This window comes from Pseudoliparis swirei, chromosome 19, assembly GCF_029220125.1.
Source record: "Pseudoliparis swirei isolate HS2019 ecotype Mariana Trench chromosome 19, NWPU_hadal_v1, whole genome shotgun sequence".
In the NCBI taxonomy this organism is placed as follows: Eukaryota; Metazoa; Chordata; class Actinopteri; order Perciformes; family Liparidae; genus Pseudoliparis; species Pseudoliparis swirei.
The window spans coordinates 3,886,683-3,913,558 of record NC_079406.1 but is presented as its reverse complement, the minus strand read 5'-3'; the positions used below and the strand labels follow the sequence as shown (position 1 = coordinate 3,913,558).

The following is a 26,876-nucleotide window of genomic DNA, read 5'->3' as shown; positions in this document are numbered from 1 at the left end:
AGAGCTATCGGTCCAAAACTGTAGGGTATTCATATTCAGAGGCCCCTCTTTGGATCTGAAAATGATCCACATCTTTGAGTTGATTGAAAGTATGACAAATTAACTAAAAGACTGGTTTTAAGGATCGTACAAGGGTTATTGGCACGGTGACAATTTTCTCTTGTGAAAGTTTTGGAAGGTATTCCCCCCCACGACCTCAAAGTCTTATATTTAGGTAGATATAATATATTTAATATAAAGCAGTAGGGTTATATCTGAGAGACAATTGGGAGGTCAAGGGTCAGTCTGCAGAGTATGCGTGTGTATGTGTATATGTGTGTGTGTGTGTGTGAGTGTGTCTCTGCCTGTGTGTGTATGTATGTGAGTATATGTGTGTGTGTCTGTGTGTGTGTGCGTGTGTAAGAGTGTGCGTGTGTGTGTGTGAGTATGTGTATGTCTCTGCCTGTGTGTGTGTATGTATGTGAGTGTCTGTGTTTCTGTCAGTGTGTGTGTGTGTGTGTGTGAAGCGATGTATTAGTTTGCATGCATATCAGTGGAAGTTGAAGGGTAAATCATGTGTTATTAACAATTCCCAAATTATTTCCCAGATTTTTCCGGGTACCTGCTCTTTTTGTTTGATGAGAAGTAAAAACGCCTGTAAATAACGCCATGAAGGGTTTATTGTTTTGAGTTGTTTGACTGTTTAGCATTTTCCTTATTGATTTTGATGTATGCCTTTTATATTGTATTGTTTGAATAAATATAGACGTTTTATACTACTTCCGCTTAACCGATAAATCGGCTTTTATTTTGAAAGGTTAAAAGGAAGCGCACTTTTTTTTAGGTTAAAATGCGAACTTTATGGTTTAGATTACGGACAGATGCGCATTTTATAACAAGTTTAATCGTTGATTCGACCGGTATGGGGCTAACTCTGTTAAGGTGGTGATAGTTTACGAGTTTTAATGAATGTATTGTCACCTAAAGAAAGAAAATAATGGAGAGTCACCAGCAGTATGTCTTCATGCCAATTCATATGATCCGTTACAACGCTTATTGCTGTCATAATACGCAGGCGAAACAACAATAATAAATAAGACTAGAGGACGCTTTTTACAATTCATAACAGCATTGTAGAAAAGAGAGAAAACAAACAGCAAAGATACGTTGATCAGAGACGTATTTGTAATTATAATACGTCAAATACAAACGTAATCTGGAGAGAAATACGTTTCAGTCAAACGTAATTTGGAGAGAAATACGTTTGAGTCAAACGTAACTGCAAATTGCATTTTAGGTCTGGGGGAACGTAATTTTTGTGATACAGGGTTGCTCAGACAGACCCCCCCACCCCCCCCCCCCCTGGGGAACAATGGTCCGCTCCAGCTCGTATTAGTGTAGATGTTCCGTCTGAGGACAACTTATAATTCACTTCACATTCGGACAGCGTTTCCATGACAGCGAGGAGGCGAGTCCTCACGGAGCAGCTGATGACGCGTCTAAGTGTCCTTGAATCAAGTTGAGGAGGAATAGGAGGCCACGCTATAGCTTCCCTTATCGCCCTCTCTCTCTCTCTCTCGTATAGCACGGGGGAGAGAGAGGAGGAGAGAAAGGGCGAGAGAGGAGGGGTTGTCATGGGAACAGACTCGGAGTAGAGCCCCCGTGTTAGTGAAGAAGATGCTCGAGACAAAATGACAGAATAGTAAAGCGATTGAACGTGAGAGAGAAGCTGCACACTCTGACTGAAATATAAAGAAGAAGAAGAAGGAGCAGAAGAAGAAAAAGAAGAAGAAGAATAAGGAGAAGGAGGAGGGCAGAAGAAGAAAAGCAAGATGAAGAAGAAGGAGTATAAGAATGAGTAGAAGAACAAGAACAAGAACAAGGAGTAGAGGAAGATGAAGGAGGAGGAGTAGAAGAAGAAGAAGAAGAAAAATAAGAGGAAGAACACACACACACACACACACACACAACATAACTGTTGTTTGGTATTCAGGGTAAAAAAGAAGATGAGAAGATCTCACTCTGCAGGTTGTTGCTCCCAGATCCCTCTCAAGCCTCCGATGAAAAAGTGTGAGTCATTCTCTCCTCCCGCCCCTCCTCCCCCCCTCCTCTTCTTCAGCCGGTGCCCACCAGCCCCACCAGCACCTCCCCGACGCCCGCCGGGACCTTGGGCATGTCCAAGATGGACGCTCCCAGCATGCAGGACGTGTACATCCTCTCCCCGGTCTCTGGACTCTACAGCACCAGGTCAGATGTCACTTACCTATTATCATAACAATAATAATTATTGACACCGATGATAACCCCCCCCCACCCCCCCTCCAGGGAGGAGCTGGGTCTGATGTCCTGCGACGACATCAGCCGCTACAGCGTGAGCTCCCAGTCCGTCTCCAAAGGCCCGGAGGCCATCAGCTACTACCTGGACCAGGACAGCGGTCAGTATTTCTCCCTGCTGGAGGGCGACGGACCCCCGGGGCCCGACTACGACAGGGGGGGCCGCAACACGGGGGTTCGCCGGCGGGACAAGACCCCCACCCACGGTAAGACGGAGAGGGGCGGCGACGGCTCCGGTCCTGCAGGACGGCATGCTCTCTCCTCCTCCTCCTCCTCCTCCTCCTCCTCCATCATCATCACTCACCTCACGGCTTCTTTGTGTCTTCACCACGCGCACGAACGTCCCAAAGAAACCCAAATGGCGACGGGTCAGTCACATGTCAACGGGTCAGTCCAAACACACCGTGTCCAGCTCTGTGTTCGCCCCACTACCTGTGTCACACTTGTCCGAGAAAAGCTTCCTATAGACATCCTGCACCTCCTCGGGAGACTCTCATGGGGTCACGTGACGTGCAGGGCGAGGGTCACGTGACAGGCGGGAAGGAGGTAACTTCCTATCAGGTCGAAGAATGTGTATTAATCTCTAGAATCTCTCCTATTGTCCAGGTCATCAGCAGCAGTGCTGATGTTGAGACACTACAGGTGAATTGGGGAAATATTTAAATATATATTTATCCCCAAGACACAAGAGGAATATTGTTAGAACATTATTATTTTATTTTTTTCTGAAGTTGTATTTTTAAATATGCAAATAGTGCATTATTACGCGTGTGCTGATTTTAGTACATCAAAAAATAAAATTTGTTGACATTAAAGTCGGATAGTTCTTTGTTTTTACTCCTTACATTTCAAAATAATACCAACAATCATAAAAATGTGTTTACAAAAATAAGATCAAATGCTCTTTGTTAAAAACCTCCGGAATATAGAGAGATACTGAATATATTTACTGGGGATTTCTGGCTCAGAGTCTGAGAAAAAACAGATTTTTTAAACCAAAATTTACGAACATATTTAACCCTTGAGGTCAATTTGATTCCGGCAATTTAAACCTTGAACATTATTACAATTCAAATTATTTCCCAAGTTTCAGTGTCAGGTACTTTATTTACTTTATGTGTGTTTGTTGAATATCTAAACAGCCCCTTAAATAAAAAAGTGTTTCTAAGGCTGTCGTGTGAACGACCTCCTGTCTTCACATTGCCCCTCCCCCACGGCATGTGAGAACCATCAGTGGTTGTTATGTTAGGCCCCGAAAGCTTTTTGAAGATTATAAAATGATACGTTACAGTGACCTCAATATCATCCAAAAAAATTAGGAAAAAATGAAATATGAAGCAAAAAAAAAGAGATGTCAATCATGTATTTTGAGACGTTGAACATTGAATGGAGTCAAATTGATTTCAAAGCTGGAGGCTTAAGAACCTTCAACGTAGTTCAACATTTTAAAGACTCCAAAGGTGAAGAGGGTAAAAACAACATAACTCAGAGACATCGCGTCTCGTTTATTTTGTAATAAAGGTTTTCGGACAGTTTGGATATGCAAATGAGGCGTCATCGACTGTGACCCTTGGGTGACGCTGATGATTGACGGGTGAAAACACCTCATCGCGGCCCCTTGAGAGTCTCCTCCCCTTCCTTCCCACTCACCTGCACACACACACTTTGTCTCACCCGTCCACCCCTTCCAGCTGTCTCCCACGCTGTCTCTCGGGTCACCGCCCCCCCCCACCCCCCCCCCACCACTCCCTCCCCCCTAGACGACTCTCTGACTGCTGATTGGTCGTTCCAGGTGACCTCAGGCCTGTGTCCATGCCTCCTGAGTATAACTGGATGGCCGAGGCCAAGGAACCCAGCATGGGCAAGAGAGGGAGCCGAGGTACACACACACACACACACACACACACACACGCACGTAACACACGACATGGTGCCGCGCTGCACGCTCCATCCTCGGCTCGACACATTTCAGCTCATCCTCCGGTGCTCCGTGGTGGTGTGGTTGTGTGACGATACATATCCGCCCCGGTGTGTATCCGACGGAGCGGCGCGTACGCGCATAAATGCGTAAGGAAATCGCGTTTATGCGGCCGCTCTGGAGGCGAGAGGGTATTTCTACGTGACCGGTCCTCACCGACGTCACCGTTTTGCGGCGAAGGCTCGAATCTGTATTCGCCCGCCGCTCCTCAGAAAGCCCATGAATAACATTAAAGCTGTTTGGTGGGCCGCCTCTCCAGCTTCTCCTCCTCTGAGGAGTCACTTTTAAGTATATGGATAATAAACAAATTAAGTGAGAAGCTTTCCCCCCCCCTCCGACTAAAAGTTTCTGTGACCCCCCCCCCCCCGCCCCAAAAATAGAGCCGAATCACTGCAGACGGATTAGCTGCATGTCCTCCGGCTGTGGATCCATATCAGGTGCTGCAGCTCTCAGGCACTTGTATCCGTGTCTGTGGGGTTTTTATCTGCCGAGGTCTATTCACTCTGTTTCTACTCCCCCCCCCCCCTGTGGTTTTCCTCCCTCCGTCATCAGCCCAGCTCTAACTACTCTTCCGTGCCTCTGATCCTCTCATAATCCCCACAGATTCGGACAACTCCCTGTTGCGTTACCTCAGCGACGACAAGATCCTGGTGATCGAGGAGGAGCCCGAGGGTCCGGGCAGGGAGAGCCGGCGGGATTCCACCAGACGCTCCCGGCGTAAGAGCCGCAATCCCAGCAGCCCCAGCTTTCCCCTCAGCCCCTCCATGCTGTCCTCCACCCTGCGCCTCGACCAGCCGCCCGACGCTCTGCCTGTAAGTACAGATTTTAAACTGGGTTGTTTTTGTTACCTTTCCAGTGAGTGAAACCAGACACACTGTGTGGGTGGTGGTGGTGGTGGTGTTGGTGGTGGGTCGTGGTGGTTGGTGATGGTGGGTGGTGGTGCTGGTGGTATGTGGTGATGGGTAGTGGTGGTGGTGATAGATGGTGGTGGTGGTGGTTGATGGGTGATGTGCGGTGGTGGTGATGGTAATGGGTGGTGGTGGTGGCTGGTGGTTGTGGTGGTAGTAATGGGTGGTGATGAGTGGTGGTGGTTGATGGGTGGTGGTGGCTGGTGATGGGTGGTGGTGGTTTGTGGTGGTGGTGGTGATAGATGGTGGTGGTTGATGGGTGATGGTAATGGGTGGTGGTGGTGGCTGGTGGTGGAGGTGGTGATGGTGGTGGGTGGTGGTGCGCGGGTGGCTGGCGGTGGGGATGGGTGGTGGTGGAGGTGGTGATGGTGGTGGGTGGTGGTGCGCGGGTGGCTGGCGGTGGGGATGGGCGGTGGTGGTGGTGGTGTGTGCTGGGTGGTGGTTGGTGGTGGGTGGGTGATTGTTGGTGGTGATGGGGAGTGGTGGTGGTTGATGGGTGGTGGTGGTGGTGGTTGGTGGTGGGTGGTGGTGGTGGTGGGTGGTTGGGGTTGGTGGTAATGGGTGGTGGTGCTGGTGGTGCTGGTGGTGGTTGTTGGTGGTGATGGGGAGTGGTGGTGGTTGATGGTGGCTGGTGGTGGGTGGTTGGGGTTGGTGGTAATGGGTGGTGGTGGTGGTGGGTGGTGCTGGTGAGTTTCTCTTTCATGTAAACGTGGACGGAGTAAAGACGTTAAAGGATAGCGGTGATATTCTGAATTTCTCTTTCTTAACAAATCACATAAAAAGACAAAAAAACAACTCACGTCATGCTTCTCATTCTCAAACACCGGGTCGGCACTCGAGGGTGCCGGGGTCGCAGGGGATCTTTTAATTTGGGTCTGCAACATTTCTCCTCCACAAAACTCCTCCAGCCTCTGTTTTCAAATGTTTCGTCTCTCCTGAACTTCAGATATCAGAAAAAAACAAAAATTAAATGTTGTTACCGTGACACGTTAAAATATCTGCTGTAAAAATGTTAAAAAAGGCCCATTAGTGTCACTACAGTCACCTTCAAGGATTTAATGATCCTCACTCGCTCACACTGCTTCCCCCATCGAGCAGCGTCTGCCCGTGTCCTCTCAGAGGGTAGGTCACGGTGTTCTCAGATCCACACACTCTGTTGTGTGTGTTTGTGCGTGTGTGCGTGTGTGTGTGTGTGTGTGTGTGTGTGTCAGGTCGAGGAGACAGAGGAGAGAGAGGATAATCAGTGTCATTGCATGGCTGCCAGCTTCACAGATTATGAGAACGACAGACACGCCCCTCTTTAACTCTTCTCTCAGTACACACACACACACACACACACACACGCAGACAGGAACAAACAAACACACACTCGCACACAGGAGTGCATTTGTATGCAGGGTTAGCCGTTTCAGGACTCATCCTAACTCATCCTAATATCCCCATCTCCCCACACACGCCTGAGTCAAAATAGGAGTTTATATTTTGGACACACACACACACACACACACACACACACGTACCTCTATCAGTAGGTACATGACTCAGCATCAGCCAGACCGATTACAAGCACGACTGACAGAGACTGTGCTTAAAACACGGCGCACGCAATGTCACACACACACACACACACACACACACAGACACACACGCATACACACAAACACACACACACCACACACACATAAAAGCATATTCATTATTTAAAACGTAGCGTAAATGTACAAATGAATATAACACATTTCCATGACTTTTTCCCAAACTTTGGTGATTTTTTTTCCCAGGACGTTTCCAGGCCTATGAATAACCATTCTTTATATTCCAGGACTTTTCCAGGTTTTCCATGTTTACGTATTGATGAAGTCTCTTCTTTCTTCTGTCTTCTCAGCGAGGTGCGGACACACTGCGAGCAGACACAACAGACAGGTGAGTGTGTGTCTGTGGTCTCACCTCACGCGTGTGATTGGAGGAAGGAGGAGGAGTTTGTGGTAACATCCTGTCTGTAGTTTGTGGTAACACCCTGTGTGTAGTTTGTGGTAACATCCTGTCTGTAGTTTGTGGTAACATCCTGTGTGTAATTTGTGGTAACATCCTGTCTGTAGTTTGTGGTTACATCCTGTCTGTAGTTTGTGGTAGCATCCTGTGTGTAGTTTGTGGTAACATCCTGTGTGTAGTTTGTGGTAACATCCTGTGTGTAGTTTGTGGTAGCATCCTGTGTGTAGTTTGTGGTAACACCCTGTGTGTAGTTTGTGGTAACATCCTGTCTGTAGTTTGTGGTAACATCCTGTCTGTAGTTTGTGGTAACATCCTGTGTGTAGTTTGTGGTAACATCCTGTGTGTAGTTTGTGGTAGCATCCTGTGTGTAGTTTGTGGTAACATCCTGTGTGTAGTTTGTGGTAACATCCTGTGTGTAGTTTGTGGTAACATCCTGTGTGTAGTTTGTGGTAACATCCTGTCTGTAGTTTGTGGTTACATCCTGTCTGTAGTTTGTGGTAGCATCCTGTGTGTAGTTTGTGGTAACATCCTGTGTGTAGTTTGTGGTAGCATCCTGTGTGTAGTTTGTGGTAACACCCAGTGTGTAGTTTGTGGTAACATCCTGTCTGTAGTTTGTGGTAACATCCTGTCTGTAGTTTGTGGTAAAATCCTGTGTGTAGTTTGTGGTAACATCCTGTCTGTAGTTTGTGGTAACATCCTGTGTGTAGTTTGTGGTAACATCCTGTCTGTAGTTTGTGGTAACATTGTGTGTGTAGTTTGTGGTAACATCCTGTGTGTAGTTTGTGGTAACATCCTGTGTGTAGTTTGTGGTAACGTCCTGTCTGTAGTGTGTGGTAACATCCTGTCTGTAGTTTGTGGTAACATCCTGTTTAGTTTGTGGTAGCATCCTGTGTGTAGTTTGTGGTAACATCCTGTGTGTAGTTTGTGGTAACATCCTGTGTGTAGTTTGTGGTAACATCCTGTCTGTAGTTTGTGGTAACATCCTGTGTGTAGTTTGTGGTAACATCCTGTCTGTAGTTTGTGGTTACATCCTGTCTGTAGTTTGTGGTAGCATCCTGTGTGTAGTTTGTGGTAACATCCTGTGTGTAGTTTGTGGTAGCATCCTGTGTGTAGTTTGTGGTAACATCCTGTGTGTAGTTTGTGGTAGCATCCTGTGTGTAGTTTGTGGTAACACCCAGTGTGTAGTTTGTGGTAACATCCTGTCTGTAGTTTGTGGTAAAATCCTGTGTGTAGTTTGTGGTAACATCCTGTCTGTAGTTTGTGGTAACATCCTGTGTGTAGTTTGTGGTAACATCCTGTCTGTAGTTTGTGGTAACATCGTGTGTGTAGTTTGTGGTAACATGCTGTGTGTAGTTTGTGGTAACGTCCTGTCTGTAGTGTGTGGTAACATCCTGTCTGTAGTTTGTGGTAACATCCTGTCTAGTTTGTGGTAACATCCTGTGTGTAGTTTGTGGTAGCATCCTGTGTGCAGTTTGTGGTAACATCCTGTGTGTAGTTTGTGGTAACATCCTGTCTGTAGTTTGCGGTAACATCCTGTCTGTAGTTTGTGGTAGCATCCTGTGTGTAGTTTGTGGTAGCATCCTGTGTGCAGTTTGTGGTAGCATCCTGTGTGTAGTTTGTGGTAACATCCTGTGTGTAGTTTGTGGTAGCATCCTGTGTGTAGTTTGTGGTAACACCCAGTGTGTAGTTTGTGGTAACATCCTGTCTGTAGTTTGTGGTAAAATCCTGTGTGTAGTTTGTGGTAACATCCTGTCTGTAGTTTGTGGTAACATCCTGTGTGTAGTTTGTGGTAACATCGTGTGTGTAGTTTGTGGTAACATGCTGTGTGTAGTTTGTGGTAACGTCCTGTCTGTAGTGTGTGGTAACATCCTGTCTGTAGTTTGTGGTAACATCCTGTGTGTAGTTTGTGGTAGCATCCTGTGTGCAGTTTGTGGTAACATCCTGTGTGTAGTTTGTGGTAACATCCTGTCTGTAGTTTGTGGTAACATCCTGTGTGTAGTTTGTGGTAACATCCTGTCTGTAGTTTGTGGTAACATCCTGTCTGTAGTTTGTGGTAGCATCCTGTGTGTAGTTTGTGGTAGCATCCTGTGTGTAGTTTGTGGTAACATCCTGTCTGTAGTTTGTGGTAACATCCTGTGTGTAGTTTGTGGTAGCATCCTGTGTGTAGTTTGTGGTAACATCCTGTGTGTAGTTTGTGGTAACATCCTGTCTGTAGTTTGTGGTAACATCCTGTCTATAGTTTGTGGTAACATCCTGTGTGTAGTTTGTGGTAACATCCTGTGTGTAGTTTGTGGTAACATCCTGTCTGTCCTCCTGCAGGTACTCTGGCTCGGGAAGCTCCGGAGCCGCCTCCATGAGGAAGGTAAGGGGTTTGGGGTCAACCGGACAATTACGTGTTTTTTTCATAAAGACTACTCACACTTTTATTTATCAAATTAATTGCAAAGTAAATATAAAATATAGTCAAGATATTGACAAGGTTAGAAATAATTATTTTTTATTTGAAATATTAATTTAGTTCTTCAAACTTGTGGCTCAAAGGAAGGCCAGTTTTATAGCTTCTTTCACCAGCATAACTGTTTTCAGCTGCGCTCACATAAAAAGGGTTTAAAAAGGTTTTCTACCCCTCCGTTAGTCTTCTAAGGCGATAACACAATGTACCATTAGAGCACTGGAGATGGAACCAGAGAATAGTCATTTACCACAATAACAATGTATAAAGTGTATTTCTGATTAATTTAATGTTATCTTCATTGAAAAAAAACCTGTACTTTACTTTGAAAAATAGGGAAATCTCTAAGTGACCCCTAACTTTTGGACGGTAGTGTAAATCTAACGCGTTGATGGTTTTAATTACCTGGTTTTTAAATAAAATGTAGATTCTGACTCGAGTCAGAGGCTTCAGTCCCTTCAACAAGAAGAAGAAGACGTTCGCTGTGTGTGGAGCTTCAGCGTGTCCAAGGCACAGCCAGATGTCACATATAGACGGACAGACCAGAATGGGGGCGACACCTGAGATGAAATCCAATCGGGACCGGTATAATTAAATAAAAGCTGGCAGTCAGAGGAAATGGAATGGTTTCCACGTTTCAGTCTTAGTCAGTCGCCCTCGCCTCTCTTCCAAAGCCCCGTGAGTTGCAGCGTACGATGAGTCAGCGCCGCCGTATCAACATATTCACTCTGTTCTGCCACCTCGTAAACGCTCTCAGCTACGTGAACCTGATACCTGTGATGACTCATCCTGCTCACGGAGAGAGGGAGACCCTGTGACTTTAAGAGCTCAATAACAACGTGAGCCTCTGTGAGGCCAGACCACTGGATCCTGGCTCAGGAACTTCTTTAAATACTTTTTTCTGCTTGAGGACTTTTGTATTTGTGTTGGGGAGATTAGATTACTCTGTACTGTCTGATACCACGAATACAAAGAGATGAGCACCTCAGTGGCACTTAAATGGTATTACTGATGGTATTACTCATGGTATTATTTATGGTATTACTCATGGTATTACTAATGGTATTACTTATGGTATTACTTCTAGAGTTACTTATGGTATTACTTATGGTATTTTAGTACTTATGGTATTACCTATGGTATTACTTATAGTATTACGTATTGTATTACTACTTATCGTATTACTTATGGTATTACTTATGGTATTAATACTCATGGTATTACTTATGGTATTTTAGTATTTAAGGCACTTACTTATGGTATTACTTATAGTATTATTTATGGTATTACTACTCATGGTATTACTTATAGTATGACTTATGGTATTACTTAAGGTAGTACTGATGGTATTACTTAAGGTAGTACTGATGGTATTACTTATGATATTTTAGTACTGATGGTATTACTTAAGGTAGTACTGATGGTATTACTTATGATATTTTAGTACTGATGGTATTACTTAAGGTAGTAATGATGGTATTACTTATGATATTTTAGTACTGATGGTATTACTTACGGTAGTACTTATGGTATTACTTATGATATTTTAGTTCTTATGGTATTACTTATGATATTTTAGTACTTATGGTATTACTTATGGTATTTTTGTAGTCTGGCTTTCTTGAAGGAATGTGACTTATCCCTCTGAGCGTGTTCTCCTCTCTTCTGTGTGCTGGATAAAATAGAAAATAAGCTAAACACTGAAGGTAAACTCTGTGTAAACTCTACGTGCATCAACGCCTTGTTTTCATGATTGTTCCCTCACATGTTGTTCTCTCTTCCCCTCTCCAGTCTTTCCACTACACCTCTCTCAGAACGAAAACCAAACGGAGAAGTAAAGGTACACGCACTGCTGCCTTTCCTCTTCTGTCATATATGATCGTTACAGTTACTGCCGCAGTACATGTATGTCAGCATCGTGGTTCTCAAACTTTTTTCAGTGATGTCATATTTAGTTAAATCCACAGCACCGTGCCATCAGTGTCTGATTTAATATAGAATATATACAATTCTGTTGATGAACTTACACTCATATTCTATTTTTTAAGGATTTTTTAAATGGATGCTAATTATACAAAAATATATATTTTCACAAATCCCCCCTGGAGTACCTTCACGTACAACTAGGGGTACACGTACCCCCATTTGAGAACCACTGTGTTAGCATATAGCTCCAGAAAGAGGGAACATCACAATGACTCTCAAACTAAGCCTGACAGACTTAAGTTGACATTGTTTTTATTTTATTTGAAATACATAAAGACCTATACGCTAAGCCCCTGCAGACTTAGATGCTGAGCCCCCCGTCCTCTGTCTGCAGGTTCCCTCACTAGTGCCAGTCGGAGGAGAATCTCCTGTAAGGACCTGGGCCACGGCGACTGTGAGGGCTGGCTGTGGAAGAAGAAGGATGCCAAAGGCTACTTCACCCAGAAGTGGAGGAAGTACTGGTTCATCCTCAAAGAGTCCTGCCTCTACTGGTACACCAACCAAAACGTAAGGAACCACATGCGACTGTCATTACGTCCTGAATGTAATTATCAGAGGTTTCTTTATTTATTGGAAAAATAATGAATACATCGCATTCACAGAAGGGAATTAAAGGTTAAAACCAGCTGCAGCTTGTCTTCTGAGAGTCTGAAGGGAGCTTCCTTGAGTCTGAGAAGATAACGTGGTGATGTAATCAGGGTTATCTCGACTTTAAGCACGTCTGCTTATAAGATGCAGTTGAGTTGCATTGTGGGATTTGTGTGTTTACGTGTACAGTGAAGTCGTCTATACAGCCGATAACATAATTATTACCATGCAGCTGCAGATGGAAATGAACCAGTAGATACATTTGGTTCAAATCATCCCTTCTCCACATTTATTTTTGATCCCTGATATAAAAAAAGAAGAATTGCGCTAAATTAAGATGCAGTTGAGTTGCATTGTGGGATTTGTGTGTTTACGTAGACAGTGAAGTTGTCTATTATTACCATGCAACTGCAGATGGAAGTTAACTACTTATAATAACCTGTAATAATAATAATAGCAATTCACTAAATTTGGTACAAAACATCCCTTCTCCTTTTAGAGATTTGTTTATTTTTAGTCCCTGATATTTAAAAAAAAGAAAACAAGTGTTGTTTTTCGGTCCTTTCGTACTTGTGCTGCAAATAACTATTATTTTCATTGCTGATAAATCTGCCAGTTATTTTAACTTTGGTCCATAAAACATTTTAAGAAAAGAAGAAAAATGTCCCGTTCAATTCCCCCTGCAGCCCGAAGTGATTCCATCAAAGGTCATTATTGTTTCAGGCCAACAAGCTAATATCCTAATATATTAGATTAGATATTACTTTATTAGTCCCACAGTGGGAACATTTCAGGATCACAGCACACATTAGAGCATTAATAAAAGATACAAATAAAACACAAAACACAATAATAATACTAAATACTAAAATACTAAATATACAGAGGAAACAAAATATATACACAAGGCAGTGACCAAAGTGAATTCCCAGCAGGTTAAACTGTCCATTTACTTATAAATAAATATACCATTTACTTAAGCAGCTAATTCTCACATTTGTGTAGATGGAATCATCAAATGAATGAATATATCATCAATATAGTCTCTATCGACAATTAACTAATTGACGGATCATTGCCGCTCTGATCCAAGTTGCTCTGGTGTTTGCGTTCAGGGCGTTTCGACCTCAGATGAAGACTCACTGTGAGACCGGCGATGTCGTTTTTGTTTACATGTCAAATGTTCGCAACACTTCGAAGAAAAAAAAGCCTGCGTCTCAATTAAATATTTTGTTAACAGCTTTAAAGCCGATACAGTCATATCTCATCTATCTTTTTTTAAATCCTGTCAAGAGGCGAGATAGAGCCAATATAAACAGCACATGCTGTTTTCATATGCTCGACTAGACGACTAGCTATTCAGAATAAAACTGGGACGTCAGTGCGGATGACATTTTGTTTTTCCCGTGCGCCCATGATGTGCCACCGCTCTCCATCTGTCTCCGCCTGCAGGACGAGAAGGCTGAGGGCTTCATCAGCCTCCCCGAGTTCAGAATAGACCGAGCCATCGAGTGCAGACGGAAATTGTGAGTGTCCCTCACATGTCGCGGGAAAAAAATACTAATCAAGAAAATGTTGCTCTCAAAACATGAACGCACACACACACACACACACACACACACACCTATGTGGGAAAGAAAAAAAACTAATCAGTCTTCTTCTCCCCCGACTTACTGCAGCGCCTTCAAAGCCTGTCATCCCAAAATCAAGAGCTTCTTCTTCGCCACAGATTGTCTTGAGGAAATGAACAGGTGAGAGTTTGTGTGTGTGTGTGTGTGTGAGTCCCTTGAGCACGTGCTCGCGTCTTAGTGTGGACAATAGTCAGAAGCTGGGGACGTCACATGTCCTTTCATGAATATTTTAGCTGAGTAAACCAAGTTTACACAAGGCAGCAGCCCACACAACACATCCCATGAATAAGGCATGAACGTGAGCCTGTTGTAAAAGTGTGTGTGTGTGTGTGTGTGTGTGTGTGTGCGCGTGCGTGTGTCACGTGACAGGAAGACAGCAGCGATGTTTGCAGGAGTGCTATCTGATGAGCTCTAATTATCCACACCTCTCCTCAATGCCGTGGGGAGATAATTGGCGGATTAGTAATTAACTATATTTGACTTCCATACTGTGCTGGGAGCTTCGTGAGCGGCTGCACGATTTATCACGTGAGTGTGAAGAAGAGGAAGTCGCTATCGGCTCCTCAAGAAAAGTAATGTCTCCTTACCGGGTTTAGGAAACGTTGAAGGGTTCTTGCAGTGAAAACCGACAACCGACATTAAAAGATTGTTTATTATAAAAAGCTATACGATGAAGAACTGACGCTCCTATAGCTGACATGGAAATAACTTCCTCTGAATCTTCCTCATTCAAGGAAGGAAGAAAGGAAGGAATAAAGGAGGAAAGAAGGAGAAAGGAAGGAAGGATGGAACAAAGGGAGGAATAAGGAAATAAGGAATGAAGGAAAGGAAGGAGTAAGGAGGAAGAAAGGATGGAATGAAGGGAGGAAGGAAGGAAGGAGAAAGGAAGGAAGGAGGAATGAAGAATGAAACGAAGGAGAAAGGAATGAAGGCAGAATGAAGAAAGGCAGAAGGAAGGAATGAAGGAAGGAATGAAGAAAGGCAGAATGCAGAAAAGAAGGAAGGATTGAACGAAGGAAGGATGGAACGAAGGAAGGAGGAAGGTAGGTAGGAATGGAAGAATGGAGGAAAAAAGGAAGGAGGATCGAAGGAAATAGGAAAGGAACGAAGGAGGAAGGATGGAATGAAGAAAGGAAAGAAGAAAGGAAGGAAGGAAAGAAGGAAGAAAAGAAGGAAGGAAGGAAGGAAAGAGAGAAGGAAGCAAGGAAGGAGGAAAGAAGGAAGGAAAGAAGGAAGGAAGGAAAGAGAGAAGGAAGCAAGGAAGGATCAATATGCACGTGGCGTGATTATAAGTGTGTCTCTGTGTGTGGATCAACTCCAAATAGACGACAGAGCCCATGGAACCCGTCACCGCGGCAACGGGCTCACTGATGTGATTTATACTTCTTAGACAACGAAGAATAAACGACTACAGAGGCAACGCTCGTTAATATAGGATCAAGTTATCGTTATAGTTTTGGTCTTTTTACGGAATTTTGACCAAATGAGAGAATTTATGACATCTTATAATAATAATAATAATAATAATAATAATAATAATAATAAAGCATTCAATTCATAAAGCGCATTTCGAGGAACTGAAAGACACTTTACATCTTATAATTAAAACATCCTAAAATCCATCCAATAAAAATACCTCAAAGAAAGCAATGAGAACACAAAGCACACAAGGTGAACAATGGAGTCTCCTCCTGTCCCTGGAGACTGGGCCTCCGTCCTCAGGTGTCAGAGAGCGATGAGCTCGGGGATCTGAGGGTCGGGAGGAGGACAGGAAGCCCGGCCGAGGAGAGGGAACGTCCGACAGAGGACTTTCCTTTCTCTCTTTCCTTTCTCTCTTTCTCTCTAATTATCTCCATCCTCATCAGAGGGAGGGACCCAGTTACAGCGATATCGGCTCATAAGAGGCACTTCAATTCTTCAAAGTGAAAGTCTTTCATGCCTCGCCAACGGTTAACCCGGTGGAACCCATCCGTGTCTCTCCTCTGACGCCCTCCTCCCCTCCTCCCCACCTTCCTTTCCTTTCCTTGTGTCCTATAGGTGGATGAACCGACTGGGTCTCGCCGCTATTGGCTACACACCGGACGACAAGGTGCCTCGCCACGACGAAGGTGAGACGGATATTCACCGTTCTTGTCACGACCAACGCCACACCCTTTACGCCCGAACTGCTCACGTGTGTGTGTGTGTGTGTGTGTGTGTGTGTGTGTGTGTGCGTGTGTTTTAATCCTCCCGATCAGACTACTGGAGTGAGAGCGATCAAGACGAGGCCGACGGCTCGATGACGCTCAAACAGGAGGGGCTTTCATCGATGTGTGATACTTACCACCGCACGCCATCGGTAAGCACACACACACACACACACACACACACACACACACGACATAATCTTTGCAGTGTTTTTTTTTCATCCGATGGAATATTTTATTCCTAAATGCCTCACAGACCGGAGCTCTCAGCATTAATTACACATCAGACTGGGAGACGTTGTGTCTGTTCGCAGCCGAGACCGTCAACTGCTTCACCGTCTGACCTCTAGGGGGCGACACATGCCTCATTACATCTGTGACGCTGACATCGAGACGCCATGTTCACAAAGGTCCAGTCATGTCATCCCATTGCTTCTTTTGCACTCATCTTTTGTTCTATATCTGCCCTCTTTGCCTGTCCTTCCTTTCTTCTCTCCTGCACACTTCCTCCCTCTCCTTGTTTTGCGGGAGGGTCACATTCTCCCACTTGTCAACTTCCCCCTCGTCACTCCTCTCCTCTCTGACCTCGCGACCCCTCCGGGCCCCTCAGTCTAACGTCCTCCACAGTGATGAGCAGCTGCCCCGCTCAGTGAGCTCCGTGAGCCTCATGCGCTCCGCCCCGTCCCCACTCCCCCCATCAATGAGTGCCTCCACCTCCCCCGCCCCTCCACAGATGGTCTCTTCCACCTCCCCTCTCCCTCTCCAGGTGAATTCCTCGAGCCCCTTCCCGGAGCCCAAGCACGGCCGACACTTCTCCAGCGAGTCGACGCACTCTCACTCCTCGGCCGAGGACCAGCGCGGCGACGGCGTGGGCGCGGGCACGGGCAGCACCAGCACCCACTCGTCCGGCTGCCGCTCGTCCCACCGCGAGCGGCGCTCTTGGCAGGACCTCATCGAGACCCCGCTGACCAGCGCGGGGCTGCACTTCCTCCAGACGGCGCCGGGGGAGAGCGACTACGGGGGCCCGATGGGCGGCGGCGGCATGGCCGGAGGAGAGATGGGGCCGTACGGGGGGCCGGGCCGGCAGGGCATGTCGCCCGAGAGGCGCCGGCAGGCCACGCTGCCCGTGAGGAGGCACCGCGCCGCCGAGAGGGACCGGGAGCGCGACGGGCCCTTCCCCCTGGAGCGGGGGCCGCACGCCCACGGCCACTCGCACCGGCGCTCGCACAAGCAGCGCAGCCAGAGTCTGCCCAGGAACAGGGACCCCGTGCCGGGGAAGATGATGCACACCTCGGCTCACATGGAGGAGAGGAGCGAGGACGAGGAGGCGGAGGGGCAGACGGCAGACATACTAGAGGGTGAGGAGGGTAAGGACACGACAGCAGGAGACGAGCAGCGGGGCACACACGCCTTCAGGACGCATGGAGCTGATGAGAGTCAAATATATGGTGCTTTACGTTACGATTACTTTAATTAAAGACTTTTTCATCTCCACTGAACTAACTAAGTGCTTATATTATAAAGTCATCTCAGGACCCTACAGTGTGTTGGGGGAGAGGAGACGGACAGAATGAAGTAGAGGGAGAGAGAGAGAGAGGGAGTGGGATAGACAGACAGGGAGGGAGAGACACAAAGTCCGAAAATAGCCCCAGTTGTCGTCCCTCTAGTGACGCTCCCTGTATCCCTCTAGTGACGCTCCCTGTGTCCCTCTAGTGACGCTCCCTGTGTCCCTCTAGTGATGCTCCCTGTATCCCTCTAGTGACGCTCCCTGTGTCCCTCTAGTGACGCTCCCTGTGTCCCTCTAGTGACGCTCCCTGTGTCCCTCTAGTGACGCTCCCTGTATCCCTCTAGTGACGCTCCATGTGTCCCTCTAGTGACGCTCCCTGTATCCCTCCAGTGACGCTCCCTGTGTCCCTAGTGACGCTCCCTGTGTCCCTCTCGTGACGCTCCCTGTGTCCCTCTAGTGACGCTCCCTGTATCCCTCTAGTGACGCTCCCTGTGTCCCTCTAGTGACGCTCCCTGTGTCCCTCTAGTGACGCTCCCTGTGTCCCTCTAGTGACGCTCCCTGTATCCCTCTAGTGACGCTCCATGTGTCCCTCTAGTGACGCTCCCTGTGTCCCTCTAGTGACGCTCCCTGTGTCCCTCTAGTGACGCTCCCTGTGTCCCTAGTGACGCTCCCTGTGTCCCTCTAGTGACGCTCCCTGTATCCCTCTAGTGACGCTCCCTGTGTCCCTCTAGTGACGCTCCCTGTGTCCCTAGTGACGCTCCCTGTGTCCCTCTAGTGACGCTCCCTGTATCCCTCTAGTGACGCTCCCTGTGTCCCTCTAGTGACGCTCCCTGTGTCCCTAGTGACGCTCCCTGTATCCCTCTAGTGACGCTCCCTGTGTCCCTCTAGTGACGCTCCCTGTGTCCCTCTAGTGACGCTCCCTGTGTCCCTCTAGTGACGCTCCATGTGTCCCTAGTGACGCTCCCTGTGTCCCTCCAGTGACGCTCCCTGTGTCCCTCTAGTGATGCTCCCTGTGTCCCTCTAGTGACGCTCCCTGTGTCCCTCTAGTGACGCTCCCTGTGTCCCTCTAGTGACGCTCCCTGTGTCCCTCTAGTGACGCTCCCTGTGTCCCTCTAGTGACGCTCCCTGTGTCCCTCTAGTGACGCTCCCTGTGTCCCTCTAGTGACGCTCCCTGTGTCCCTCTAGTGACGCTCCCTGTATCCCTCTAGTGACGCTCCCTGTGTCCCTCTAGTGACGCTCCCTGTGTCCCTCTAGTGACGCTCCCTGTGTCCCGAGTGACGCTCTCTGTGTCCCTCTAGTGACGCTCCCTGTGTCCCGAGTGACGCTCCCTGTGTCCCTCTAGTGACGCTCTCTGTGTCCCGAGTGACGCTCCCTGTGTCCCTCCAGTGATGCTCCCTGTGTCCCTCCAGTGATGCTCCCTGTGTCCCTCTAGTGACGCTCCCTGTGTCCCGAGTGACGCTCCCTGTGTCCCTCTAGTGACGCTCCCTGTGTCCCGAGTGACGCTCCCTGTGTCCCTCTAGTGATGCTCCTGTGTCCCTCAGTGATGCTCCTGTGTCCCTCTAGTGACGCTCCCTGTGTCCCTCTAGTGACGCTCCCTGTGTCCCTCTAGTGACGCTCCCTGTGTCCCTCTAGTGACGCTCCCTGTGTCCCTCTAGTGACGCTCCCTGTGTCCCTCCAGTGATGCTCCCTGTGTCCCTCTAGTGACGCTCCCTGTGACCCTCTAGTGACGCTCCCTGTGTCCCTCTAGTGACGCTCCCTGTATCCCTCTAGTGACGCTCCCTGTGTCCCTAGTGACGCTCCCTGTGTCCCTCTAGTGACGCTCCCTGTATCCCTCTAGTGACGCTCCCTGTGTCCCTCTAGTGACGCTCCCTGTGTCCCTCTAGTGACGCTCCCTGTGACCCTCTAGTGACGCTCCCTGTGTCCCTCTAGTGACGGTCCCTGTATCCCTCCAGTGACGCTCCCTGTGTCCCTCCAGTGATGCTCCCTGTGTCCCTAGTGACGCTCCCTGTGTCCCTCTAGTGACGGTCCCTGTATCCCTCCAGTGACGCTCCCTGTATCCCTCCAGTGATGCTCCCTGTGTCCCTAGTGACGCTCCCTGTGTCCCTCTAGTGACGCTCCCTGTATCCCTCTAGTGACGCTCCCTGTGTCCCTCTAGTGACGCTCCCTGTGTCCCTCTAGTGACGCTCCCTGTGTCCCTCTAGTGACGCTCCCTGTGTCCCTCCAGTGATGCTCCCTGTGTCCCTCTAGTGACGCTCCCTGTGACCCTCTAGTGACGCTCCCTGTGTCCCTCTAGTGACGCTCCCTGTATCCCTCTAGTGACGCTCCCTGTGTCCCTAGTGACGCTCCCTGTGTCCCTCTAGTGACGCTCCCTGTGTCCCTCTAGTGACGCTCCCTGTGTCCCTCTAGTGACGCTCCCTGTGTCCCTCTAGTGACGCTCCCTGTGTCCCTCTAGTGACGCTCCCTGTGTCCCTCCAGTGACGCTCCCTGTGTCCCTCTAGTGACGCTCCCTGTATCCCTCTAGTGACGCTCCCTGTGACCCTCTAGTGACGCTCCCTGTGTCCCTAGTGACGCTCCCTGTGTCCCTAGTGACGCTCCCTTTGTCCCTCCAGTGACGCTCCCTGTGTCCCTCTAGTGACGCTCCCTGTGTCCCTCTAGTGACGCTCCCTGTGTCCCTCTAGTGACGCTCCCTGTGTCCCTCTAGTGACGCTCCCTGTGTCCCTCCAGTGATGCTCCCTGTGTCCCGAGTGACGCTCCCTGTGTCCCTCTAGTGACGCTCCCTGTGTCCCTCTAGTGACGCTCCCTGTGTCCCTAGTGACGCTCCATGTGTCCCTCTAGTGACGCTCCCTGTGTCCCTAGTGACGCTCCCTGTGTCCCTCTAGTGACGCTCCCTGTGTCCCTAGTGACGCTCCCTGTGTCCCTCTAGTGACGCTCCCTGTGTCCCTCTAGTGACGCTCCATGTGTCCCTCTAGTGACGCTCCCTGTGTCCCTAGTGACGCTCCCTGTGTCCCTCTAGTGACGCTCCCTGTGTCCCTAGTGACGCTCCCTGTGTCCCTCTAGTGACGCTCCCTGTGTCCCTCTAGTGACGCTCCCTGTGTCCCTCTAGTGACGCTCCCTGTGTCCCTCCAGTGACGCTCCCTGTGTCCCTCTAGTGACGCTCCCTGTGTCCCTCTAGTGACGCTCCCTGTGTCCCGAGTGACGCTCCCTGTGTCCCTCTAGTGACGCTCCCTGTGTCCCTCCAGTGACGCTCCCTGTGTCCCTCTAGTGACACTCCCTGTGTCCCTCTAGTGACGCTCCCTGTGACCCTCTAGTGACGCTCCCTGTGTCCCTCTAGTGACGCTCCCTGTGTCCCTCTAGTGACGCTCCCTGTGTCCCTAGTGACGCTCCCTGTGTCCCTCAAGTGACGCTCCCTGTGTCCCTCCAGCAGTGAACCTGACCCTGAGCGGCCCGCTGCTCGTCGTCTCCGACCTGCGGGAGCTGAGAGCCGAGAGCCGAGAGCGGCGGGTGTCGGAGGGGAGGGATCGGCGGGTGTCGGAGAGCCGCGAGCCGGAGCCGTCGGACGGGCTGGAGCAGCTGTACCGGACCCTCGAGCAAGCCAACCTGACGGCCCTGGGAGACCCCAAGCCCTGCAGCAGGCAGGAGTATCGGCGCTGCTTCACGCATAGGGTCCGGGACCCTCTGCTCAACGACCGGCTGCACCGGGTCCGGGCCCTGCGCAGCACCTTGAAGGTACGGACCCCAAAACAAGAGGATCCAGAGATTTACAACCAACCAATCAATCAATCAATCAATCAATCAATCAAACGTGTATTTCAGACTCAAGGTCAAAGATAGTACACAACATTAAAATAGAATAAAATGCATACAAAATCACAAGTAAAATACATTGAACTAGAACGGGCACTCGGTAGAGCGCATACCTTCGCATATCATGCATTAGTTGCATGCCAATTGGATACAAATTGCTATGATAAATATAATATTTTGACCTTTTCATGACCTTGACATTGACCTTTGACCCGCTCGATCCCAAAATCGAAACAAATGGTCCCCGGATAATAACCAATCATCCCACCAAATTTCATGCGATTCGGTTTAATCCTTTTTGACTTATGCGAATAACACGCAAACACACATACATAAATACACGGCGATCAAAACATAACCTTCCGCATTTTCAATGCGAAGGTAACTATACGAATGCTTTATAAATAGAGCGACTGTGGCTCAGTGGTCAGCGGTTCAATCCCCGCCCTCGTCGCTGTGTCCTTGAGCAAGACACTTGAACGTCTCCCTGTAGCCGTGTCTCCGGTGTGTGAACGTAACATGGTTGGAAGTCACTTTGAATAAAAGTGAAATGTGATGTAAACAGACAGCTGCACCAACGTCTCCACAGCTGGGATGTGTGGTGTGTGGTGTGAACTTTATATTTGATTAAAAAAAACATGATGATTTCATTATCGGAGTCATCAACCCGGCAGACAAATTTATACATAAGCTTGGAAAGTATTAACTCATGCAGCCGCACACACTATTCACATGGCATCATCATGAGCCTCATCACATCTCTGACGCTGACATCTAGACGCCGTGTTCAGACATGCGCACAAAGGTCCCGTCATGTCATCCCATTGCTTCTTTTGCAAGTAAGTAAGTAGGTAATTTCATTTCCATAAGTACATACATAACGTGTACATAGTGACAGGCATTGACAACAAACAAAATGTACGAATGGAGGACCGTCCAAAGGCCGAGGTCTGTAGGCTCCTCTGAGACGAGGAGTTGGACGGCCCCGCCCCCAACCCTTTAGCCCAGCCCCTCCCAACTACTACAGGCACACAAACAGTACCGGTACACACACATATGGATCAAAACATAAAATGTCGTACAAGCAACAACAAAAACCCCAGAACAGGAAAAAGAAAAGAAAAAGAAAACAAAGAAAAGAAACATCGTAAAAATACTAAAAATATTAATAAAGGCAAATGTGAAGTACTGATAGCTTAGAAAAAATAATATCACCAACATCAAGGTATGTATATACACTCATCTTTTGTTCTATCTCTGCCGCCCGCTTTGCCCGTCCTTCCTTTCTTCTCTCCTTTCCTGCGCACTTCCCCCCCTATCCTTGTTTTGCGGGGGTCACATTTTCATCATGATGAGCTACTTGGAGTCTCTGTGTCGGCTTTCTTTCTTAACCCTTGTGTTGCCTTAGGGTCATTTTGACCCGAACCAATATTACACCCTCCCCCCGCCTTAGGATTAATTTGACCCCATTCAATGTTTAATGTCGGTGTTCTTTCGGTAGTCAACAAACAAACATAAAGTGCCTCACACTTAAACTTGGAAAACAATATTAATTATAATAATTTTCTGGAGGTTTTAATTGCTGGCGTCAAATTGAACCCAAAGGGTAAAATATGTTAGTAAATATAAAGGTAACAGGAGGGTGAAACATTGAATCGGGTCAAAATGACCCAAAGGCGGGGGGAGGGTGTAATATTGATTTGGGTCAAAATGACCCTAAGGCAACACAAGGGTTAAGGATGATATAACTAAGAATATCTCAAATTCCCATTGCCCCCCCCCCCCCCCCGCAGGCCAAAGAGTCGGAGCTGGCGGTGATCTGCGCCCTCCTCAAAGACCCCGGCCTGTGCTCCGAGACCTTCAGGGAGTGGAAGCAGTGGCACGGCGAGGTCTACTCAGACATCTGCCAGCTCAGCCCGGGAACCAACGGCCAGGACGACCTCTCCCCGCTGGCGGCGCCGCTCATGACCCACACACACTCCTTCATCGAGACGCACGTGTGAGACGGGAGGACAGACACTGGACGGACACACACACACACACACAGCTTTACATCAGTCCTCACGACTCTGAGCACACACACACACACACACAGAATCACACACGCACACACATATTGTAAGATGTGTAAATATCATAGAGGGAACAGTCTGAGAACCTGCGTGTATGAACTTTTGATAATCCCGAGGACCCCCCCACAGGGTGCCTATTGCATGCCTGAACAGAAAGCATTCATCTTCCTTTGTCTATGGAACTCAGCATCGACTCCACGAGAAAAAAAAAAGAAGACTTTCTGACACCGTTTGTTACTTTCTATTCTCTATTGTTTTTGCTATTTTCGTTTCCTGTTGACTTCAAGGGGGCCGGGGGAGCTATGTAGCAGCAATACAGAGGAGAATCCTTTTCACCACAGCACTGTACTTTTGTACTGATGAACTTTGCACCCAGAGCCACCAGTTCTCCCCCGTTCTCTCTCTTTATCTGTATTGTTTTCCTTCTTTCTTTTACTGCATATCTCGCTGATTTACATGGACCTCGCTTGTTATTTCCGGGCGAGTGCGAGGGAAGTGAGAGCGAGGACTTTTTAGTATAAGACTGAGCGGCGGCCATCGATGCTGCTTTCATCGGTTTATCTGGTTCCCTCTGGGAGCCGATGAAAAGCGTCGAGAAACCGTCGTGTCGGCTAGTTGCACACTATTTCAAACTGTGAACTGTTAAAAACACACACACACACACAGACAATTTCATCTGCAGAACTCCTCTGATAGTTTGGATTCTCTCTTCCTCTCTTCTCCGTGTTTCTGTCCATCTCCTTTTCTTCTCCCTTGTTTCCTCTCTCGCTCTCTAGTCATCAAAGACTTGTGTATAATGTGTATACTGCTGTGTATACCGATGTAAATGTTTGCATTCCACTACCACTGTGATATGTTTCTAGAGGTCGCGGAGGGAAGACAGAGAGTATGTATTTGCGTGGGTGCAAAAACACGTTTTTTTCCCCCTCAATTTTTTTAAATTCTTAAACAGCGAATGCAAGAGCTCGAGAGTTCTTTTCAAAAAGGAGTCACTCACTACGAAGAATGCACTTTCTATATCTTATATCTCATTGGCTGCATCGCGGGGTCTGTGTCTCATCGGCCTCTTTACCCATCGCTGTTCTAAATATCAGGTAAAAGCATTTGCCGTCTCATTTTCTAAAGAATTTGTGTACAGTCTACAAATATATTTAAACATAGGAGAATATATAAATCTATTTACGTTTTGTGTCATAGATATAATGTAAAGTATGATGTATTCTATGCCAAGGTTTTTTGCAGTGTCCCCCTTTTGCACTCTGTCGACGCAGGGTGTTTAGCATTTGAACAAATAGGAGGCAAACAACAACAACAACAACCACCACCACAATTGCCAGTTTTTACCTCCCGGCTGATCCTTCTCCTGGTGATGTGTTGCATGAGGAAAAGTCCCTGGGACTGATTTGATTGGACAGGGTAAATTATTATGGATCATTAGTGTTCTTTATCCTCCCCCCCCCCTCCCACGACCTCCTCCTTTCCTTTAAAAAAAAATTATCTTCAGCTCATAATTGCAAGATAATTCGACTTGTAGCGCATGATACATGCAAAGGTACTGTTGAAGAATGAACCTTTTATATATATTTATATATATATATATATATTTGTTTTATTCCAGACTCATGAGTCCATGAAGCAACAAACATACAAATACAACGACAAAATATAAAATACAATACGAGGACACAGGTACAATCACTGCAGTTAAAACGTCACTTGTGGTTAAATTACATTAAAAAAAACACTTGTTCCAATGTTTTCCAGAAACAAAAGAAATTTCCTGGCATCACTCTGTCTTGGCCTTTTATTTGTATGTTCATAGATTTGAAGTGTTCTTCTGACACACACACACACACTGTATGATAACTGCGGAGGGCATTTCTGATGCAGCTCCTCCTTCAGCATCCTACTAGGAGGTTTCAATTCAATATTTTGAGTTGACGTAGAAAGATGGAGAGACGTGTCCAAAAGGCTTCAGACAAGCAGGACATTCCTTCTGGAGGGAAAAAGAAGCTATTTCGACGTTCCCTCTGGTTGATACTGGGCAGTTAAAGGCCTCCAACTCTGGTCCTCTAATGTCTGTGAAACCCGGATGAATCATTTCATCCGCACTCCATGTATCGGGCCGAGGCCTCAACGGTGCCACCCAGTGTCGAAGGCTCTGAGAGGCCTGCTGCATCCAGCACTATCTGTGCTTATTCTTCTTATTTTAACCGTATCGTTCTTTTTGAGTGTTATCGGTTCAGGCTTTTTTGTCGTAGTCATGCCACACTGTCGTGAAAATATCAAACACACACCCCCAAACAGAGATATATTGGTCATGTTTTTTTGTTTTAGTTAATTTGAGAGTACCACAAAGAAACTAAATGATGCAAGCACTTTCCCTGTGCCTCCCAACCCTCTCTTTGGCAACGATGGACTAACTACACTGGCGATGATTCCTACACACACACAGCTGCAGAAGAGCTACAATACAGTTTTTTAGTCTGCAGGCCTCTCTCTCTCTCAGTTTCTCATCCGTATAGTGTTGACTCTTTTTTTTCTTCTCCAAAACCGCCGCTCCGCTGGGCAGGCGACTTACGATAAGATAAAAGAAGTGCGAGTTATGATTTGTAGGCACAAGACTGTATTATCCCTCCCAGATCTTTGTGTGTGTGTAGACCTGCAGAAACAGGCCGAAAATGGAGATCCCACTGTGTGTTCTTTCAGGGGTGTACACCTCGTGGTATACATTGCACAGGTGTGTAAGATGTAAGTTGCACTGCGACATTAAAAAAGGAACATATTGCTCTTTTTTCAAGGATACTATTAGCTTACTGTTATTCTGTACATTAAACTGACTAAAGATGATATTAAAAAAAGAAAGAAAATTACATTTATTCTTCCTAAAGTAGCCTTTTTTGGTTTCATTTATATGAATATATATTACAAAAAATACAGATTGTAAACATAAGTTGTTAAACTTTGACTTCAATAAACTGAATCCTCTGCACTATGAGCTACGATCTGTATATGTGTACCCTTTCTTGGATTCATTGAAACAGCATTACAACGTGTTTACTTGGGGACATTTAATAAACCAGGAAACCACATGGTCTTTTCCTGCACATACGTATTATCTAAAGAGTTGCAGACAGGTAGAATAGTATGCGATACATCCACCCAGAGCATCCATCTCATTCTAGATTAACCTATTCGACCAGCTCTTGACTGATGGGCTCATACCACCTTCTGTGCAATGTCAATGTACCCTCTGAGTCCCCGTCATCCATTGCAACCAGTGCACTCAACTATACTGAAAACAATACAAAATGTGTTGTACTTAACTGAGAAACATGTAATGAGCACATCATGATAAATATATATTTGTAATGGCACTCGCAAATGTGGCGACACAATAATAACAGATTCACCTCAGCTTATATTGTACTTAAGTCATGCCAAATGTACCACGGGGCA

General features: G+C 47.1%; 1 protein-coding gene across 1 annotated transcript in view; it reads left to right on the top strand.

Moving 5' to 3' along the window:
* si:ch211-26b3.4 (connector enhancer of kinase suppressor of ras 2) overlaps window positions 1-26,420 on the top strand; it is a 55,632-nt gene extending 29,212 nt beyond the window's left edge. Inside the window, exons 10-24 of the mRNA XM_056440069.1 lie at window positions 2,099-2,226; window positions 2,305-2,519; window positions 4,106-4,192; window positions 4,895-5,103; window positions 7,085-7,122; window positions 9,511-9,553; window positions 11,435-11,483; window positions 11,964-12,136; window positions 13,670-13,743; window positions 13,897-13,968; window positions 15,886-15,956; window positions 16,086-16,186; window positions 16,801-17,401; window positions 20,963-21,267; window positions 23,139-26,420. Of these exons, the coding sequence (XP_056296044.1) occupies window positions 2,099-2,226; window positions 2,305-2,519; window positions 4,106-4,192; window positions 4,895-5,103; window positions 7,085-7,122; window positions 9,511-9,553; window positions 11,435-11,483; window positions 11,964-12,136; window positions 13,670-13,743; window positions 13,897-13,968; window positions 15,886-15,956; window positions 16,086-16,186; window positions 16,801-17,401; window positions 20,963-21,267; window positions 23,139-23,348 (2,376 nt within the window). The 3' untranslated portion in view covers window positions 23,349-26,420. The remainder of the gene's footprint in view (window positions 1-2,098; window positions 2,227-2,304; window positions 2,520-4,105; window positions 4,193-4,894; window positions 5,104-7,084; window positions 7,123-9,510; window positions 9,554-11,434; window positions 11,484-11,963; window positions 12,137-13,669; window positions 13,744-13,896; window positions 13,969-15,885; window positions 15,957-16,085; window positions 16,187-16,800; window positions 17,402-20,962; window positions 21,268-23,138) is intronic.
* The last annotated feature ends 456 nt before the right edge of the window (window positions 26,421-26,876 follow it).